General features: G+C 41.3%; 2 protein-coding genes across 3 annotated transcripts in view; one reads left to right on the forward strand and one right to left on the reverse strand.

Annotated features, from left to right (window-relative positions):
- Positions 1-1,452: 1,452 nt before the first annotated feature.
- LOC127579492 (uncharacterized) lies at positions 1,453-21,190 on the reverse strand. The gene is made up of 2 exons (XM_052032341.1): positions 20,700-21,190; positions 1,453-3,228 (listed from the first exon to the last, which is right to left on the reverse strand). Exons 1-2 carry the CDS (start codon positions 21,158-21,160, stop codon positions 3,081-3,083), a joined length of 609 nt encoding a protein of 202 aa, XP_051888301.1. The 5' UTR covers positions 21,161-21,190; the 3' UTR covers positions 1,453-3,080.
- The window catches only part of rbm19 (RNA binding motif protein 19), a 216,903-nt gene continuing 215,427 nt past the window's right edge, over positions 20,905-22,380 (forward strand). For both annotated transcript variants that reach the window (XM_052032338.1, XM_052032340.1), the window contains exon 1: positions 20,905-21,046. In XM_052032338.1, the coding sequence (XP_051888298.1) occupies positions 21,011-21,046 (36 nt within the window). In that variant the 5' untranslated portion in view covers positions 20,905-21,010. The remainder of the gene's footprint in view (positions 21,047-22,380) is intronic.

The following is a 22,380-nucleotide window of genomic DNA, read 5'->3' on the forward strand; positions in this document are numbered from 1 at the left end:
ATCATAGACACATCCCTCCCCACCACCGGTACTATCTACAGGAGGCACTGCCTCAAGAAAGCAACATCTATGATCAAATGTCCATACCATCTGCGCCATGTCACCTTTTCACAGCTACCATCGGGCAGGAGATACAGAAGCCCAAAGTCCCACAACACCAGGTTCAAGAGCAGCTACCTCCCTTCAACCATTTGGTTCCTGAACCAACCAGCAAAATCCTAACCACTACAGTTGAGTAACACTTTGCACTAAAATGGATTTTGTTTTTTTTTGTTCTAATTGTGTTCTTTCTTGTAAAAATTGTGTATAATGTTTAATTTAAGTTTTTCTTGTGAATGCTGCTTATATGATGCTATGTGCCTGTGATGCTGCTGCAAGTAAGTTTTTCATTGCCCCTCTGCATACAAGTACTTGTGCGTATGACAATAAACTCAACTTTGAATATACTCAGCAGGTCAGGCATCATCTGTGGAGAAAGAAACAGAGTTAATATTTCAGATTGACATTCTTCCATCAAAATTAAAGCAAAATTAGAAATCAAGTATGTTTAAGTTGTATTGAAGAGAGGGGTGCGGGGAGCAAAGGAATCTGTGATAGGTTGGAGATCAAAAGATATGAAATAATTAAAAAGTGCTGATGCTAACTAAGAGTGTAGTGAAGGCTTGTTATCACAGCTGATGTGTTTGGACAAAATGTAGATAAAAGGTGATGAATGAGAACAGAGAAGAGGGGAAAGAAAAGCAATGCAGTAATTATGCAATGCTGGAAATCTGAGATAAAAGAGAGTCTGAAAATATTCAGCAGGTCAGGCAGCACCTGTGCAGAGAGAAGTTAACATTACTGCAGTAGGTCGTAGATCAGCCATTATCTCTCTTAATGGAGTAATAGGCCTAAGGAATAAATAGCAAGTGCCTGATTCTATATTCTTTAAAGGTTGTGTTCATTGTTGTAGAATCAGCTTAATTGGTTCCTTTTACACTGATAGTTCATTTAGCACTCGGGATGTGTTTGAAGAAATGAAATTGATAATTGAATTTGTTCCATAAAGGGTCATGACTTGCTGTACTCTCATTAGTCAAGCACCAATGACATACTGTGTTTGCATTGGCTGAACGAATATGAATAATATGGCTGCATTTGGCAAACTACCTGAATGCATTGAGCAGGCTGCTAAATGGTACGCTGGTAAATTTTGATGATTTTCTTTTCATAATATTTCATAAATATATTTTCCCCAGGCCAAGAGTGCAATAATAGATCAATACACTAAACAGAGTATCAGTGTATATTACTTTTAATAATTCTTTTGTACTTCTGTTTCATTTCTGTACTTGTTCCCAATTTGCATGTCTACAATGTACAAACATCTGTTAAAAAAATTCAGGGGTTGCACTACAGCAAAAAATTTAAAAAAATGTTTCCTTGGCATGATAAAAATAGAATACAAAAACATGGACTTTCATAATGTTTTAATATTTTGAAAGGCAGATGTATTGACAGACTAGGGACTAAACATTGTACAAAGTTATCCAGTAAATCCTTTCAGCTCAACTCTGTCAATGCCATGTCTGCTTCCTTTGATAGGTCAGCTCTCATGGCTCTTCTGTTTTTCAAGGACAGAACCTTCACTTGAAGAAACCAATAAAGATGGAAGAGGATGATTTTGATTATACAGTGGACTATAATGGCAGCATATTAGGATCAATAACATCAAATATCTTGGGAGTGCCTTAGAGCTCAAAAATTGTCTCCACTGCATGTGGGTACATTTGTGGAAGAACACTTCTAGACACCATGTTGGTTAGTACATGCAAAGAGAACACTTGCAGAAGTATGCAGAAAACAGGAAGATTGTGATGTCAACTTGCACGCTACATTAACATTACACCATGCTGACATCATGGAGCACAAGAGTCCAGCTAATCTCCTAAACCCACCAGGTTATGACCTCATTCAGCAGCAGGAGAGACCTTTGTCCAGTGCTACTTACAGGGATCATCAACAACTGGCTCAGTTGATGATTGATTTCTTCTGGCTGTTGTGATTCTTCAAATATTTGCTGCTTTCCATTGTCATTTAAAATTACCAAAATAAAGAGAGAGCAGTGTAGTGGGTGCTGAAAGCCTTTATGATTACTCTTGGCTTCAATGTGAACAAATTGTTTCCAGACATGGGATCATTAATAGCAGTGAAGTGCATAAGGTGGGAGCAAGCAGTTAAATATGATCTCAATAATCATCCAAAAAAATTATTCACGCGATCATGGATGCACATGCACAAGTTCACCCAAGAACAATCAGGGCAGGCACACATCCCCCTCTAAAAGGTGGCAAATTTATACTTTTGCAGAGGCCCCCAGATTACCAGGCAACCCTCTTGCATGAATGATCAGAGGACAAAGCCACAGCAAGACGAAGGGCGAGGACAGGGAAAAAGCTAGCAGCAGGTTACATTCACCCAAAATGTTGACCATGAAATTTTCTTTTACTTGAACCTCCTATGAGGAACAATGTACAAGGCATTTTGGAGTATGATAGCACTGGTTATGTTATTGAACTATTAAACAGAAGACTGGACAACTGAATTGGAGACATTAGTTTAAATGCCACCACACAGCTGGGAAATTGAAATTAATTTATGATTGTTTATAAATTTTAAATTGGAAAATAGTCAAGTAATCACCCTTGTGCCTTCCCCTTGGTGTTCATCATAAAATTCCAGTGCATTGTTACCCTGTTGTCTGCAGTGTAGCTGGCTGAAGATTGTTGATATTCAGTTAAGGAGACTGCAAATGGCTCCAATGATGGTTTTGTTCAGCTCTGGCTGCCAGGTCAGCTGTGGACACCACCATAATGCCATGGACAGCAGCAGTCAGAACTGTTTGTTAAGTTGTTGCCTTTAAGCTGAACTCAGTCTTTCTGCCTGGTTTTACAATGCACTATACAGTTCATTCATGCAAATTTGCCATTCAAATCTTCTGAGTCTACATTAGTAGAAATTGTATGTGACCACATTTGGTGAGTTGGAACCTAGGCCATCTTGCCTTCTGCCTTGGCTACAAGTCATTCATGCCTGGTGTCTCACTTCATGTTGTCTAATCTATCTAATAAATTAAGTGCTGCATCTGGATCTGGATTGGTGGCTGCAAGTTTCAATGCTGGTGAGTCTTCGGCGTAACTGTCTTCTCGATGTTCCTCAGTTTGTGACAAGGTTGCACTTCTTGGATATCTGAAATTAAAAAGTGACAGAAGTAGAGTTCTAGTGTGGTGTAGGTAAGGGTTGGGATAAAAGTAATGTGCATATCATAAATCAGAGAAGGTTGAAGAAGTGGTGGAATATTAGAAGGAGCATTAATCATGATGATATATCACTTTTATCTCTGTCACTGGCCACAGCCTCAGCCATGACCATCCCAATAATTGTCTGCTCTACAGGAATTATACAATTATACACACCAGTTTCCCCCCATTCAGTTCTACTGTTTCTAGTTATGTGTCACCTTGTCCTGCAGGTCAGAAGGAAGTGTGCTAGTGTGAAATGTATTTACTTGATGTGGCTCTCATGGTCAAATATCTAGCAATTGTGCAAGTGTGAAATGCGTGCACAGGCTTATGGTACTGCTGCCTGTGTCAAGATAAAATGGAATAAAAGAATATTAGATACGTCTGGACTGATAGTGATTGTTGGTGAATAAATGATTGCTAAGAGGCGAATTGAGCAGCAGCTAAGGCAAATTGTGCATTTATTAAGTTGTGGTAACTAACGATCCATTCACTGAAATGATCATTTGTGAGAGGACTAAACATCAAGGTCCTTGGGCTAGGTCTTTGGCATTGATCAACACTGCTTCCTTTTCTTTCTCAGCAGGTGCCTGGACAGTTTCCTGGCCCCGTACAACACACGATACTTTACCTCCTCTGCATGGCCAACACCACAGTGCATAAAAATCATGGAGTCCATGCATTCCCAAGTTGTGTCATTCTTCACTATTTCCTACATCAGATTCATTTCTAGAATGACTCTGGCATACAGCTATCAAATTTAGCTTCCGTCCTTGGATTTTTAATGGAACAAAATACGTCACCATGACAACTTAAGCAATTTTCTTCAAAATATCTGAGCAGTGAAGATAAACAATAGTTGAGGTACAAACTAAGGTCAACACTGGAACTAAAGAGAAAGACAAAAAATGGGATCTCGATTTTTTACCTTCAGAGTCCACCATACATTTCCTTGTTGTATCTTAGATGGAGCAATTTTCAAAACAATTGTCACAAAAGGCTAAACTATGAATTTCAAAGCAAGATCTGACTATGTAAGTGAGTTCTATAATGACAGCGTGGCATAAAAATAGTGCTGCACATTGAATGGCATAACAATATTCCTGCTCGACAAACTTCCGCAGATATTTTCTTTGTTCTATTTGCAAAAATTATAATTTCAATAAATACCATTCCATACAGTTGTTAAGATAATCAGTACTATCTGAAAAAGACTGCATTTATCACAAAATAAAAGCACTTTGGGACATTCCTGGATCACCAGATACTTGTGAACACAGCTGCAATTAACCAAGTCCCTTAGTTGTATTCATACAGGTTTCTAGAAGCTTGGATTCAGACAAATATTATCATGCTTCCTTCTTTTGCTCAATTTTGTCTGTTTATGCTCCTAGGAAGCATTTTCCTGTGGACTTATGAATATAGGTTATATTTTTATCGTTGATAGTCTTTGTGATATCAGTGCTGAGGAAATCTTTGCCCGCCGATGTTTTGACCACAAATTTAACATCTTAAGCACAATATGGGAACACAATCAGGCAGGGGATATTCTTTCATTTCTCCATCAACACTCCTCTAATTGATTTTGTTTTTGCAGGGAGGTAGGGGATATGAGCATTTCAAGTTACTTCATCTCCTTGTTTCTAACATATTGTGAAATGATGTGCTCCTTCCTTTGGCGACCAGTGATCCTCTGGTTCCATTTGCAAAAATATATAATTTCAATACAAAATATTTCATGCAGTAATTAACATGTTGATACTGCATGAACATCACCACAACTACCATAAAAGCATTTGGTTGTCTGAAACTAATGGCAAATAGTTAGAAATCAGATTCTGCTGCACTGTTTCCATATGCTTTTAATTGGTAGAGAAATTTTTAAAAATTTTATGCTAATGTAACATTTGACTTAATTTTGTTGAGTACAAAATTAAAACTTAGCAGGTTAGAAATGTTCTACCCTTATTGCTAGCCAGAAGTGAGCTTGACATTGCTCTTGTACCACTGTGCTTATTTGTATTAAAGCTGCTTCTGATTTGACAATTTCAGCTATTAGTTGCCATCTTACCTTGGACTTTTGTATTTGGCTGAGTTCATTCAGATGTCTGAAATGTAGTGAGGTGCAAATAGCTGACAGCTGGCAGTTCTCCATGGAACTGCCAGTTGTCAATCAGCTTGATTTAGCCTACTGATTCCATTAAGATGATAGTTCACAAATTTAATCCTTATTCTCTTCTGATATCCTGAGATAAGTACCACCTGTCTCTCACAATACATTCTTTTTGAGCCCATTAAGATTGTTTGTTATTTCCAGGCTATTGGGTCTGCAAAGATTACCTATTGTCATAGTCAGGTATGTAGCTATTCATGGGTTCTTGTCAGTGTTTCAAGAAAATATTTATTTAAAAGGTTTTTATTTATAAGTTGCCTCTTTCAACAGTGGGATGGCCCAAATATCTTTACAGCTATTTAGATACTTTGTTATTATGAAGGGAAGTGTGGAGAAGCACTGCCATCAATTTATCTTGATAGCTACACACAATGCTTATAAGCCACCATTATGTGCTTTCAGTGAATTTTAGTCATACGGTACTGGTGTTATACAGTGGTTATATATATTATGGCATAATGTCATACAGACATTCTCTGTCACAAGGATCAAGAGTCCCAAAGACTTTGTCGGCTGCCTTGCACTCGGGTTCAGGATATCTCATCTGACCTGCAGAGAAATTTGGAATGGGAGGGGAAAGATCCAGTTGTCCATGTGGGTACCAACGATGTAGGTAAAACAAGGAAAGAAGTTCTGCTGAGGGAATTTGAGTAGCTAGGGACTAAATTAAAAAGCAGAACCAAAAAGGTAATAATCTCTGGATTACTATCTGAGCCACATGCAAATTGGCACAGGGTCAATAAGATCAGAGAGTTCAATGTGTGGCTCAAAGATTAGTGTGGGAGAAGTGGGTTTGGTTTTGAGGGTACATTGGCACCAGTATTGGGGAAGGAGGGAGCTGTTCCGATGGGACAGACTCCACCTGAACCATGCTGGGACCAGGGTCCTGACAAATCGCATAACTTGGGCTATGGATAGGGCTTTAAACTAAACAGTGGGGGGTGGGGGGGGGGGGGGGGGGGGGTTCAACAGATTGGAAAGGTATGAATAAAGTAACAGAGAAGGAGAGCACAGGAGAGGCTACTGAAGGCTCCAGAATAAAAAAAAGACAGAAAGTTTAGGAAGGGATAAGAATTCAGGCAACATCGAGACAAATTTGAGAAGAAGTGTGGTGAATACAGGACTGAAGGTGTAATATTTGAATGCATGCAGTATACAAAACAAGGTAGATGAGCAAATAGGGCAGTTAGAAATTGGCAGGTACGACGTTGTGGGCATCACAGAGTTGTGGCTGAAAGAAGATCACAGCTGGGAGCTAAACATCCAAGGATACACACCCTATCAAAAAGACAGGAAGGTGAGCAGAGGGGGTGGGGTGGCTCTGTTAGTAAAAAATGAAATCAAATCCCTAGCAAGAGGTGACAAAGGATCAGAAGATGTAGAATCCGTGTGGGTGGAGTTAAGAAATTGCAATAAAAAGACTGATGGGAGTTAAATACAGGCTTCTGAATAGTAGCCAGGATGTGGGGTACAAATTACAACAGGATTTAGAAAAGGCATGTAAAAAAGGCAATATTACATTGGTCATGGGGGAACTTCAATATGCAGGTAGACTGGGGAAATCAGGTTGGCACTGGATCCCAAGAGAAGGAATTTGTAGAATGTCTACAAGATGACTTTTTAGACCAGCTTGCAGTCAAGCCCACTAAGGAAAAGGCAATTCTGGATTTGGTGTTGTGCAATGAACCAGATTTGATTAGGGAGCTTAAGGTAAAGGAACCCTTAGGAGGCAGTGGTTATAATATGATACAATTAACCCTGCATTGAAAGGGAGAAGCAAAAATCGGATGTATCAGTATTACAGTTGAGTAAAGGTAATGACAGAGGAATGAGAGAGGAACTGGCCAAAGCTGATTGGAAGGGGACCCTAGGAAGAAACCCTAGCAGGGATGACGGTAGAGCAGCAATGGCAGGAGTTTGTGGGAGTAATTTGGAAAATGCAGGATTATTTCATCTCAAAGAAGAAGCATCCTAAAGGGAGGACGAGGCAACCATGGCTGATGAGGGAAGTAAAAGACAGCATAAAAGCAAAAGAGAGGGCATACAATATTGCAAAAAATAGCAAGAAACTAGAGATAGAGAAGCTTTTAAAAACCAACAGAAAGCAACTAAAAAAGCAATAAGGGGAGAAAAGCTGAAATATGAATGTAAGCTAGCCAATAACATAAAAGAAGATACCGAAAGTTTTTTCAGATATATAAAGAGTAAAAGAGAGCCAAGAGTGGACATCAGACTGCTGGAAAATGACGCTGGAGAAGTAGTAATGGTGAATAAAGAAATGGTGGATGAACCGAATAAATATTTTGCATCAGTCTTCACTGTGGAAGACACCAGCAACATGCCAGAAATTCGAGAGAGTCAGGGGGCAGAAGTGAGTGCTCTTGTTATTACTAGGGAGAAGGTGCTTGGGGAGCTGAAAGGTCTGAAGGTGGATAAGTTACCTGGACCAGATGGACTACACCCCATGGTTCTGAACGAAGTAGCTGAAGAGATTGTGGAGGCATTAGGAGTGATCTTTCAAGAATCACTAGAGTCAGGAATGGTTCAAGAAGACTGGGAAGTCACAAATCCTACTCCATTCTTTAAGGGAGGGAGGCAAAAGATAGGAAATTATAGGCCGGTTAGCCTGGCTTCAATGGTTGGTAAGATTTTAGAGTCCATTATTAAGGATGAGCTTTCGGCGTACTTGGAAGCATATAAGAAAATAGGCCAAAGTCAGCATGGTTTCCTTAAGGGAAGTCATAGAGTAATACAGCACAGAAACAGGCCCTTCGGCCCAACCAGTCCATGCCAACAACATTATCCCTGCTAGTCCCAGTTGCCCACATTCAGCCCATAACCTTCCAAGCTCCTCCCCTCCATGTACCTATCCAAAAGCCTCTTAAATGTCACAACTGTACCCGCCTTGATCACATTCTCTGGCAGCTCATTCCAGTTACTCACCACCCTCTCAGGTTACCTCTTAGGTTTCTTTTAAATCTCTCCCCTCTTATCTTGTATCTGTGCCCTCTAGTTTTGGACTTCCCAACCCTAGGGAAAAGACTATGACTGTCCACCTTATCCATACCCTTCATGATTTTATAAACTTCTGCAAGGTCACCCTTCATTCTCGTACACTCCAAGGAATAAAGATCCAGTGTTGCCAATCTCTCCTTGTAACTCAAGCCCTGTTGGCCAGGTAGCATCCTCGTAAATCTCTTCAGCACCCTCTCCATCTTGACAGTGTCTTTCCTACAACAGTGTGACAAAAATGTACACAATACTCCAAGTGTGGCCTTAGCAACAACTTAGATAACTGCAATACAATGTCCCTACTCCTAAACTCGATGCCCTGACTGATGAAGGCCAGCATGTTAAATGCCTTCTTCACCACCCTGTCTACTTGTGCAGCCACTTTCAGTGAACTGTGCACTTGTACTCCCAGGTCACTCTGTTCCACAACAGTCGTCAGTACCCTGCCATTTACTGTACAAGTCCTACCATGGTTTGGATGTCTAATATATAATCACCCCACCGATCTTAGTTGAAATCCATTTGCCATTCCTCAGCCCATCTCCCTAACTAATCAAGATTTCTTTACAGTTAATTGAAACCTGCTTCAATATCAACAAGACCCACTAATTTAGTATCATCAGCAAACTTGCTAATCCTGCCATGTACATTCATATCCAAATCATTTACATACATAATGAACAACAGAGGTCCCAACACTGACCCCAGGGGCACCCCACTAGTCACAGGCCTCCAGTCGGAGAATCGACCTTCAACCATCACCGTCTGCTTCCCATCATCGAGCCAATTCTGAATCCACCTCACTAGCTCCCCCTGAATCTCATGCGACTTTACCTTCTGGATCAGCCTGCCATGCAGGACCTTGTCAATGGCCTTGCTATAGACAACATCCACTGCCTTACCTTCACCTATCCCCTTGGTTACCTCTTCGAAAAATTCCAAAACAGTCATCAGACTTGGCCTCCCATGCACAAAGCCATGCTGACTATTCCTGATCAGGCATTGACTAGTCAAGTGATAGTAGATCTTGTCCCTCAGAATTTCCTCCAGTAATTTCCCTACAACTGAAGTCAAGCTCACCAGCCTGTAGTTCCCTGGCCTGTCCTTGCTATCCTTCTTGAACAATAGAACAACATTAGCCACCCTCCAGTCTTCTGGAACTTCACCAGTGGCTAAAGACAAAGCAAAAATCTCTTCAAGGGCTTCCATTATTTCTTCCCTGGCCTCCCATAAGGTTCGGGGTGGGGTGGTGCATTTGGTCAGGCCCTGGGGATTTGCCCTCTTTAATGCGCTTCAAGGCTGCAAATACCTCCTTCCTCATAATAAGCATATGATCCAAGACCTCACTATTTATTACCCTCATCTCTTTGGCATTCATGATATTCCCCTTAGTAAACAGTGAGAAGAAATAGAGATTAAAAATCTCAGCCATCTCCTGTGGCTCCACACATAGGCGGCCCTGATGGTCTTGCCTGACAAATTTGTTGGAATTCTTTGAGGAAGTAACAAGCAGGATAGACAAAGGAAAGTCAGTGGATGTTGTTTACTTGGATTTTCAGAAGGCCTTTGACAAGGTCCCGCACATGAGGCTGCTAAACAAGATAGGAGCTCATGATATTACAGGAAAGGTACTAGCATGGATAGAAGATTGGCTGACTGGCAGAAGGCAAAGAGTGGGAATAAAGGGGGCCTCTTTTGGTTGGGTGCTGGTGACTAGTGGAGTTCCTCAGAGGTCGGTGTTGGGTCCGCTACTTTACACATTATATGTTAATGATCTGGATGATGGAATTGATGGCTTTGTGGCCAAGTTTGCAGATGATACAAAGATAGGTGGAGGGGCAGGTAGTGTTGAGGAAGCAGGGAGTCTGCAGAAGGACTTGGGCAGGTTGGGAAAATGGGCAAAAAAGTGGCAGATGGAATACAGCGTAGGGAGGTGTATGGTCATGGACTTTGGTAGAAGGATTAAAGGTGTAGACTATTATCTAAACAGGGAGAGAATTCAGAAACCGGAGGTGCAAAGGGACTTGGGAATCCTAGTGCAGGATTCCCTAAAGGTCAACTTGCAGGTTGAGTTGGTAGTAAGGAAGGTAAATACAATGTTAACATTTGTTTCAAGAGGACTAGAATATAAAAGCAAGAATGTAATGCTGAGGCTTTATAAGGCATTGGTCAGACCACATTTGGAGTATCATGAGCAGTTTTGGGCCCCATATGTAAAAAAAAAGGATTTGCTGGCAAAGGAGAGTGTCCAGAGGAGGTTTACAAGAATGATCCTGGAGATGAAAGGGTTAACACATGAGGAGCATTTGATGGCTCTGGGTCTATACTTGCTGGAGTTTAGAAGGATGAGGGATGATTTCATTAAAACCAACCAAATATTAAAAGGCCTGGATACAGTGGGCGTGGAGAGGATGTTTCCAGTAGTGGAAGACTCTAGGACCAGAGGGCACAGCCTCAGAATGAAAGGACGTCCCTTTAGAACAGAGATGAGGAGGAATTTCTTTAGCCAGAGGGTGCTGAATCTGTGGAATTCATTGCCACAGACAGCTATGGAGGCCAAGTCATTGGGTATATTTAAAGTGGAGGTTGATAAGTTCTTGATTAGTAGAGGGGCCAAAGTTATGGGGAGAAGGCAGGAAAATGGGTTGAGAGGAAAATAAATCAGCTATGATCGAATGGCAGAGCAGACTCAATGGGCCAAATGGCCTGATTCTGCTCCTATTTCTTACAGTTTTATAATATGGAAACAGGCCCTTTAACCCACCAAGTCTGCATCAACCATCAAGTAACCATTTATACTAATTCCATTTTATTCTCCCCACATTCCTCTCAACTCCCCCCAGATTCTGTCACTTACTTACACACAGGGAGCAATTCACAGTGGTAAATAAATGATCAACTTGTTTGTCTTTGGGATGTGGGAGGAAACCCAAGCACCTGGGAGAAACCATACAGTCACAGAATGATAGTGCAAACTCCAAACAGACAGCATCGGCGGTCATGATTGAACCTGGGTCACTGGAACTGGACAACAGCTGCTCTACTAACTCTACCACTGTGCTGCCCAAAATAATGGAAAGTAACTTTGCAACAAAGTATTTGACAATGTGGTTTGCAATTTGAATGTTTTACATCCAACTCAAAGCTATAAACTTGATGCAAAGCATACCAGTTTAATTGTGGGATAGTCAATACTCAACTTAAGCAAGTATTCAAACACACCGCTAAATGTTGGCTCATTTGTTAAGATTGTTGGGCAGTTGCATACCTTTATTAAATACCTAGCATCTGTTGAAGGACACCTTGCTGAAATTCATCTAAGATGAGCTGGGCAGGGGTGCTAACATCTCTGCCAATTTACGATTACTTCTGCAATATCTTCTCATACAGATAATCAATCTTGACTGAAATTTTAATCTCAGTCTTCTACCACATGCTTGCTAATTTGAAAAATTAAAAATTGCTGAACAATAGGCTCAAACTAATGACATCCTTATAACAATGAAAGACAAGGAAATATTGTGATGCAGCTGTTTGTTAAGCTGCAAATTATTCAATTGCATTTATAAGTAAAAGAAACAAACTCTTGCACACAAAAGTGCAGATTACAGCAGCGGGGAGGGGGCATGTGAGTACAAAATGCAGGAGATTTATTTTCTGCCCTTTTTATTGATATATTCACGAGGATTTATCACCTGTTGGTTAGTTTGTGGCTAGGTGTCCCAAAGCTCACCAATGTGAAATACATTGTTAACTTAATGTAATTTCCTTCCACAACTCTCAGTGGCAAACAGGCCAGGTTTGGAGCTAAAAAAAAACTTCCATTAGCACAAAATGCAGACTGGCACTCCAGTCGCATATTAAGGGAGTGGAACATGATCTAAGGTATCTGGCTAGAAATTCATTCCCAGTCAGTAATGCTAAACATGGTATAATAACTAGGCAGCACATAGTATTGCCTCCAAAATTCATTCCACTGACTTCAACTGAATAAATATTTTAGACAAAATGTACTTTTCGAAGCAACTTTATAGTGTATCTAGTATTATCCCAAGGCATTGGTGGACATGTAAGGTCCTACGGCATAATTCCAAGAAGGCCATGGGTCAGAGTCTTGAGGGGATGGGAAGATCATGCTTGAGAGATATAATGGGTCAGGAGAGAGATAATGGTTGAGGAGATTGTGTACTGCAGTGCTGGATGATCATGAATTGCAGGGTGTTGCAGCTCAGGGAAAGTTGTGAATTTGAAAATGGAAAGGTCGTGGGTTGGTGGATTTTAGATGTTGGGAAATTCTGAACTGAAATTTTGGAGAAGATCACAATTTGGAGGATAAATGTGAGCTAGGGGAGATCATGGATCAAACTGATCATTAGTGAGGGCTGATTGAGGGTCAGAGGGTTTTAGGGAAATCACAGATCAAGGGCTCTAGGGAGGACTGCAGTATTTGGGGTGTCTTGGATCATGGATTTGGAGGCATCAGACTGTGCAGAAGGAAACAAGTTTGTTAGGATGCCTGAAGAAAGCATTCCTATTACTCCTGGTCCACAAACAATGCAGCCATAGCTCAGTTGACAGTACTCACACCTCTGAGTAAAAGGTTATGGGTTCAAGTTCAAGTCCAGAGGCTTGTGCATCAAAATATACTAAGGGATTGCTGTAAGCTTGAAGAGGGCTTTTGGATGAGATGTTCAAATGAAGACCCTATAATGGTACTTTAAAGAATGATAGGGATGTTCTCCTTGTTGTTCCAGACAGTATTTATTCCTCAAGCAATATCACTAAAAGTAAATTACCTAGATTTTGTCATATTGCTAATGTTAAAGATAGCTGTGTGCATGTGTGAAAATCACTACATTTCACCTTATTGGCTGAAAATTGCTATCTGATATTCCAAGATTGTGAAAAGCACAACGTAAATGTAATTATTTCTTTTAAAAACACTTACCTGGTGGATCTTGAGGCTCTTGCCTCCTTTTAGCTACTGTTTCCCCAAATTCCTGAAATATGACTCACAGCTGTAAAATCTGTAAATCTGCTAATTTGAGAAGTATAGCCCCATAAAAATGTAAATACATCACCTGCTCCTTTAGAGCAGATTGTTCAACCACCCCATTTCAATCTCATTAACATCAGAGGCATTAACATTAACATCCAAGGCAGGTTGGGAGTTGAGCTTTAGTTATTTAAAATTGTAACACATCACACATGGAGGGGAGCATAGGCTGGGGTGGTAAAATTCCCAATGTTATGGGGATCACATCCCAACACCAATAGAAACAGTTTTGAATTTACTTTGTCAGATTTCACATAATTTTGAACAGCTCTATTGAATCTGCTCTTAACCTCTGCCCAAAGGAGAACAATACCAATTTATCCCCCTGGCCATAGAAACTGAAGGCACCTTACTGAAGTCCATGTACACCACATCCACCACTCTACCTTCATTTGTTTTGTCACCTCCTCGAAAAACTCAATTAGGTTCGTGAGGCATGACCTGCCCCTCACAAAACCATGCTGATTATCCCTAATAAGACTATGCTTTTCCAAATGCTTGTAAATCCAGTCCCTTAGAATTCTCTCCAATAGCTTGCCCACCACTGACATAAGACTCACTGGTCTATAATTTCCAGGATCATCCTTATTACCTTTCTTGAACAAGGGAACAATATTTGCCATCCTCCAATTCTCTGGTACCACTCCTATGGCCAGGGAGCATGCAAATATCATTGTCAATGCCCATCCCATTGCTCTTCCCATAGTAACCTGGGGTATATCCCATTCGGCCCTGGGGACTTATCTATCCTAATGTTTTTCAGAAGCTCCAACACTACCTCTTTCTTAACCTCAACATGTTGCAGCACATTAGCTTGTTCTATGTTGACCTTACATTTGTCAAAGTCCCCCTCCCTAATGAACACTGAAGCAAAGTATTCATTAAGGACCTCCCCTACCTCCTCTGCCTCCAGGCACATATTTCCCCCTTTATCCCTGAGCGGTCCTACCCTCACACTAATCATCCTCCTGTTCTTTACATAGGTGTAGAGCGCCTTGGGTTCTTCCTTAATTCTACTCACCAAGGCCTTCTTATGTCCCCTTCTGGCTCTCCTAAGTCCCTCCTTAAGCTCCTTCCTGGCTACCTTATAATTCTCAAGAGCCCTGCCTGATTTTTGCTTCCTAAACCTTAAGCATGCTTCCTTCTTCCTCCTGACTAAATATTTCACCTCTCTTGTCAACCATGGTTCCTTTACCTTATCATTCTTTCCCTGTCTCAGTGGGATAAACCTATCCAGAACCCACGTAAGTGTTCCCAAAACAGCCTCCACATTTTTTCTGTGCATTTGCCTGAGAACATCTGTTCTCAATTTACACTCCTAAATTCCTGCCTAATACTGTCGTAATTAGCCCTCCCCCAATTGAAAACTTTCCCGTATCATCTGCTCCTATCCCTGTCCGTGGCTATTGCTAAAGGTCAGGGAGTTGTGGTCACTATCTCTGAAATGCTCTCCCACTGAGAGGTCTGTCACTTGACCAGGTTCATTGCCTGTTACTGGATTCAGTATGGCCTCTCCTCTAGTCGGCCTGTCAACATACTGTGTCAGGAATCCTTCCTGGACACACCTAACAAATGCTGCCCCATCTAAGCCTTTTGCACTGAGGAGCAGCCAATCAATATTAGGGATTCAAAATACCCAACTGCCTGTAATGCACTTGGAGGCCAAGGAAGGCATGATTAAAGAAAATACTTTTAAAATTTCCTTGTGATATGCCATGGCAGAGAAGCCCTTCTTCCAGATTCTGCACAGTTCTGATGATGAACAGATACTGTAAATCCCAAATAGGCACAAGTAAACTCTACTAAATCTTTAAATGTCAGAATCCCTCTATCATATTTTTAGAATGGAATGGCACTCAATCCCACTTCTAATTAACAGGATTTGAAAACATATCTCCATACTAAAAGTAAAAAACTCTGGGGTACTATTAATAAAATAACCACTATACTACCTGTTTACATTTAATGTTTCAAAGCTGTACAAAATATATCAGACTTTATTTTGTAACCAGCCAATCTTTGTTGCCATCTTTGTTACTTTCTGTATTTATTTTGATATCCAATAACAAAATTATAATGGCAAGAACTGGAAAAATATCAAAACCAAAAAACATGCAGAAGAATAAGTTCACTGGGAATTTTTCTAAAACGTACTGGAGACTGGAATAGTTTTTTTTGCGCAAGTTTGTGTGCGCTTATCTTAATCTGTTGGTGTCTGCTGCCACCTAGTGATAGTTTTCAAGTGGTGCATTTATGAAAGATTAGGCTGAAACGCACTGAGAAATTCCACTGCTTTAACCCTGAGTTACTCAGTTTAGCCACAAGAGATGAGCCATGCACCAACAGCATGTCCAGAAAGGGCTCATCTTTAGCACATGCCTTGTTCCTCCTCTTCCTTCTGTAACTGTTCGGGGACAGCAGGTAAGGGCTGTGCCCAAATAACAGTCATCTTATGGAGGATGCAAGAGGCAACAATGAAGTGAAAAACCCCATCTGGTTCATATTCCAGACCACCCACAGACCAATCCAAACCTCTGATCATGGCTTGAGGAACCCAATGGTCATCTCCACTATGTTCTATGCAGCCTCATGCCTCTCACTGTAGCCTGTACTCCAACATTTGCAGGAAATTATAAATGAGTAAGGAATCAAGATTTAGGGGAAAGCCCTTACTCCCTTACTGCCATCAGTTGGTTCAATGCAACAACTGAAATATGGCAGGCACAGCAGAACTCCCAAGTGTACTCATTTGGTTATTCATATCTTCACATGGTGATCACACAATATTGGCAACGTAAGGGAGAGACAGCCATCCCTATTCATGAGTAGATTTGTTTTCCTTATCAGAATCCATGATACCACACGATTGTCACTCACTGAATCAGACAGAAGCCCACATTTTGGACAAATCCATGTGCCCATGGTACCTTCTGCTCTATACCCAAGATTGAAATGAATTCCTGTCTCCTTATGTAGGGAATTTCCAGATACTTCCAAAGGCAGTGGTATGTTGGAAACCATAACACATGGCATAAACCAGCTGTCACTATCTGAAATGATAAGCAGTTAAGAAGTTCAAGCCAAACTAATCTCAGCGAACCCTTGCTTTGAAAAACCTAGTTCCTGAATGAAATACTTTTGGACATGTGAGACAGGAGCATTGCTACCACAACACATTTATGACGTAGACCCTCTTTTTTAGCCTCTTGTAGCAAGGAAGCCTCGCATTAGGGTCCATTTCACCAGCTTAATGTCATGCTATATCTTTTAAATAGAGCAGGTGAGAGTATCTTCCAAATGTACCACATGCATGGTACAATCTGGCAGGATAGGAATCAAATCAGTTTGGCACAGTGATTGGCATTATTGTTACTCATGATGAATTCATAGATTATTGTAATATTTCCTCTGATCACTGAGAAACGTGTTCAAAATTTTGCAGCAAATCACCTGCTGATAGTTTATGCTGGTCAAGAGGAGCTGCACAAAGGTTCAGACCTTCTGTATTATTTCATAGAAATATACAAAGAAAGGAAGCCATTTGGCCCCTTGTGAACCATGCTAATTCCTAATAATGCATGTGATAAATCCTTTTAGTTGTTGTCTGAAATTCTGTTGAGGAAATAAAAGTTTGTACTTCTTATAATACTCATCAAGTAGGGCTCTGTGCCATGGCAACTAAGCGAAAGTTTTCACTTGATCCAAGGAAGCCAACGGTCATATGCATCTGGATCTATGACAATCTAAAGATCACAGCAATGATAAGGGAAATCTGGGAATGTTTATGTGAGCCTACTTATTAAACTTCTCTTCAGAAGATACTGACTTGAACTTTATGAGTCCTTCACTTTGAAAGGTCCTTGATCTCGATTACAATTAAGTAATTTATTTTGATGTCTTATGGGTTCACTGTAGGATGAATTTACCCATACTCCACCTAAATCCATTTCTGAGAGAGGATTAAATACTTAAAAGGATATGTGAAATTAAATGTGCTTTGTTATTTACTGGTAATCTACAAAATTCTCCACTATGTGGTCAGATATTTATCTAGAGGGATGGATAAGTTACCAAATGACATAATACTTCTTATTGCCGGTAATGTTTTGTCTGCTACCTGAAACTAATGACTCCTGACATTTACTGGTACTTATCATTTACTAAATTAGTTCACTGGAAGGCCAGCATTGCTTACTCAAATAAGCTGATACTTTCCAAAAAGACATGGAAAACATTGTGGCTTTCCAATAAAATTATTTACATAATGGACAAACAAAGAGTGTTGGTTTTAGTCTTAGGCTGTTTTCTGGTTAATGTCTCTGAATTTTCTGCATTCATTTCATTTGAACAATAAAAGACAACTCTAGATGTATTGGGTAGGATGTCACAAAAAACACTTCATATTCTTTATAGTCACTGTAAATGTAATACTCATAATCCTTACCATCTCCCCTTTTCCCTTTCTACCCTTCTTTCTCCTCTGAACTGTTTAATCCAGCTTCCTTTCTCTTGTATCTCTCCTCTCAATAATAGTCAGGCAGCAGAAACACTCTGAGCAGAAGTAAGAGAGAGCAAATTACCTACAGACCTAATAGGAATAGTCTTCAGGCTTCTCAGTAACAGTGACTGACTGAATTTACCTCTGCAAAAAGATATCACTTAAGTACAGACGTTTATTTTCAGTGAGACAGGGAGACAAATTGAAATTCATGGTGATGGACCTAAGAACATAGAACAATACAGCATAGGGGCAGGCCCTTCAGCCCATCACGACTGCACAACCATGAAGCTATTCTAACCAATCCCATCTGCTTGCACATGAACCGTTTCCCTCTATTCCCTGCCTGTTCATGCGTCAGTCTTAAATGTTGCTATTGTGTTTGCATCTACCACCTCCTCTGACAGTGTTCCAGGCACCTAACACTTTCTGTGTTAAAAAAAACATGCCTCACACATCTCCTTTAAACTTACCCCTCTCACCATAAAACTATGCCTAGTATTTGACGTTTTTACCTGGGGAAAAAGACACTTGACTACCTACCCTATGTATGCCTCTCATAATTTTATAATCTTCTATCAGGTCTCCTCTTAGCCTCTGACAATCCAGAGAAAACAATCCAAGTTTGTCCCACCTCTCCTTATAGTAATACACTCCAGTCCAGGCAACATCCTAGTAAACTTCTTCTGCATCCTCTCCAAAGACTCCACATTCGTCTTGTAATGCAGTGACCAGAACTGCATACAATACTCCAAATGTGGCCTAAACCAAAGTTTTATACAGCTGCAATATAACTTGCCAACTTTTGTACTCAATGCCCTAACCAATGAAGTCAAGCATGCTGTATTTCTTCTTTACCACCCTATCCACTTGTGTTACCAACTTCAGGGAGCTATGGATTTGCAAGATCCCTCTGTACATCAATGTTCCCAAGGGTCCTGTGATTTACTGTATTCTTTGCTCTTGCATTTGACCTCGCAAAATGCATCACTTTGCATTTTTCCAAATTAAATTACAACCACTATTTCTCTGCCCAAATTTACAAGTTATCATTATCCTGCTGTATCCTTTGACAACCTTCCTTGTTATCCACAACACTGCCAATTTTTGTGTTGTCTGCAAACTTACTAATCAGCCCACCTGCACTGTCACCCAGATCCTTTATATATCTCAAACAATAGAGGTCCCTGCACTGATTCTCGCAGAATACCACAGACTTCCATTCATAAAAAACACCCCTCCACAGTACTTCTGTCTGTTATGACCAAGCCAGTTTTGTATCCAGCTTATCAACTCACTGTGGATCCCATGTGACTAAACCTTCTGGACCAGCCAACCAGGAGATCCCTTGTCAAGTTCTTTATTAAAGCCCATGTATACAACATCCACTGCCCTACCTTTATCACCTCCTCAAAAAAACTTAATCAAATTTGTGAAGCAGGATCTCCCCTACACAGTCATACTGACCATCCCTAATAAGTCCATGCTTTTCCAAATGCAAATAAATCCTATACCTAAGAATCCTCTCCAATAGCTTCCCTACCACTGATGTGAAGCTCGCCAGCTGATCATTTCCTGGATTATCACTGTTGCCTTTCTTAAACAAAGAAACAACATTGGCAATTTCCAGTCTTCTAGGACCTTGCTGTGGCTAAACAGGATGTAAAGATCTCTGTCAAGGCCCCAGCAATCTCCTCTCATGCCTCCCTCAGTATTCTGGGATAGATTCTATCACACCCAGAGGACTTAACTACTTTGTTTTTCACCGGGAATATATTTGGAGCAGTTTCTAGAATCATATGTTTTAGAAATGATAAGGATGCCAGTTGATAAGTTACAAAGCTGAATTCATTACCAATAGTGCCATTTCTTCATACTTTGGTATAAGGAGGTGAAGTAGTAGACATTATCAGTGTAAATGTGGTAACGAAGAAATTGGTGGCATTAGGACGGACATATTATGACTGGTGTCCTGACCAATACTTATCTCTCACCAATGATATAAAAATGATCATCATATTGCTGCTTGTTCATATATGCTGTCTGCAAGTTAGCCTCTGTGCTTCATACATTAGAACAGTGAGTGGCTACACCTCATGAAATACGTTGGCACTCACAAAGCCAATTGCTCACTTTTGGGAACAAAGATCACAAAATTCTGGTGCACAGCTACTAAAAGTAATCAATCCAAATAAAGGCACGTTTACATTAAACATTCTACATGCTGAGTTCCCAGTTTTGATCATCGACCTGAAACTTTAACTCTGTTTCTCTCTCTACAGACGCTGCCTGACCTATTCAGTATTTCCAACATGTTCTGTTTTCATTTCGGAGACAGTTTTGTTTTTCCAAGGAACAGTTGAAGGGATTGAAAAGTGAAGAATCCATCTGCTGATGGAAATATTCATATTACAATATTACATGAGTGTGCATTCGCAGGCAGTGTGATGTAAACCCGAGTTTTGTTCCGTACACTTTGCTGCAACATTTTGTGATTCTGAATTTATCATTTTAGACCAATTCACATTTTCTGTGAAGCTGAATTCTCCAGGGACGGATCCTTCCATGAACTGCTGAACAAAAAGATTAACCGACCCCTGGACAAGATTTAACATCGCCTGTTTCTTTTTGAGGTGTAATTTTTCTGAGGTATTATTTTCTTTGCAATGTGAGGCTTACCTGTTGAGCCCAGTGCCGGGCCCCGGTCTGACGTGCGGAACCTCACCGCCTGAGGCGAACAACCCGGCTCGTGCGGCGCCCCGGCCAACGGCTGACGGGGATATTGCGCCCGTTTTGAAGTGCGCGGAGGTGGATTGTCCCTCGCCGGCCGCCGTGTCGCGGGGCATTCTGGGAAGCGAAACGGGTGGTCGGCGCGTGGGGCCGTTACCGAGGACACCGGACCGGCGGCGCGTGGGGCCGTTACCGGGGACACCGGACCGGCGGCGCGTGGGGCCGTTACCGGGGACCGACGACACCGGACCGGCGGCGGGATGTCGCGGCTGATCGTCAAGAATCTCCCGAACGGGGTAGGTGCTGGAGGTCGGGCCGGGTGGTGGTGGGGACCTCCGCCGAGCGTTTGCAGCGCGGCAGGACGTCCCAGGGCGCTCCAGAGGAGCACTGATGAGGCTCAGTGAGGCCATTAACCTGGCACCTTCACTGTTTCTTCCAAGGCAGGCGCTGACTGAACTGCCGAGGGCTTTTAAATCTGCTCTGTTGACAGCTCGGTCAGCGAGAGAGGGGCTGAATGGAGGCTTCTTGAGGAGAGAATTCCAGCGGTCAGGTGTGGGCACCACTGATTGTACCCGGCCCCTGGATATAGGAGCAGTACAGGGGTCATAGGGCTGCAGGAGGTCACCGAGATGAGGACCACATCATGCAGAGCTTTGAAATCAGGGTAAGGATGTTGAAATCGAGAACTAATGCAGGTCAGCTGGCAAGCCTAGGGTGCTTCGTAACTTGGACTTGTGACTTGGGGTAATGGCAGCAGTGTTTTGGATGACTAAGTGATAGAATATGAGAAGCCAGCTAAGAGTGTGTTGGAGTTGTCGTGCATAGAGGGCAAAATGGCTTGAATAAAGGCTTTGAATGAGCTTATTCAAGGTCAAAGTTGATATTTTAAGTTTATCTAACATTCATTTTCTGATAGTCAAACCAGAGTGTCTTGAAATTTCAAACTCTAGGCAGAAGAATACTCCTCTGTAACATCTGAATTGCAAAGTGACTTTTCACCTTGGCTGTTGTTTACTGTCCTTCAACTGATTCTGCCAACCTGTTTGATCTTCAGTTCCAAAAGAGTTCTTGCGCAGTGGGTGTCAGATTCTCTACCAATCAAATGTATTTTGAAGTTCGCCTCCCTGTGACACCAATAATTATGTGGAAATTCTTGGGTTATATTAGGAGGAAGAAGGATATAGAACCCACAATTACATAATTGGAGTAAGAAAACTGCAAGATATAAATTGTAGCACTTGTAAAATATCAACACCCTGCATTTGCTACTCACAACTTAGTATGCTAAAGAAACAAAAATTGTGGCTACCAGTAAGGTTGCAGGCAGTGACACCTAGGCTGCAATGATATACAGCTGTGAACCTCTATATGGGTAATAACAACTTAGTTGTAAGTTTCAGCTTGTATATTTCAGCAAGTCAAAACGCTTGGCCTTAGCTGCAGGCACACACTCTTGATCCTGTCTCCGAACACATACTTTCCCATATTCCTGTCAACCTCTCCCCCAACCCGCGCTCTCTGGCCACACACCCTGCCCACACTCCAGACCTCTGGTTCAAATACACTCTGACTCTCGATATTTCACTATTTGCCAGAACAAAGCATCAAATGCAAATCTCATGATAAGCAA

This window comes from Pristis pectinata, chromosome 17 (assembly GCF_009764475.1).
Source record: "Pristis pectinata isolate sPriPec2 chromosome 17, sPriPec2.1.pri, whole genome shotgun sequence".
Lineage (NCBI taxonomy): Eukaryota > Metazoa > Chordata > Chondrichthyes > Rhinopristiformes > Pristidae > Pristis > Pristis pectinata.

Bases quoted from the DNA above. Each gene is read 5' to 3' on its own strand.
- LOC127579492 (XM_052032341.1), bottom strand. From the start codon at position 21,160: ATGGCCTCACTGAGCCTCATCAGTGCTCCTCTGGAGCGCCCTGGGACG. The intron at 3,229-20,699 runs GTAAGCCTCACA...TTTTAATTTCAG, and splicing joins CCCGGCACTGGGCTCAACAG to ATATCCAAGAAGTGCAACCT.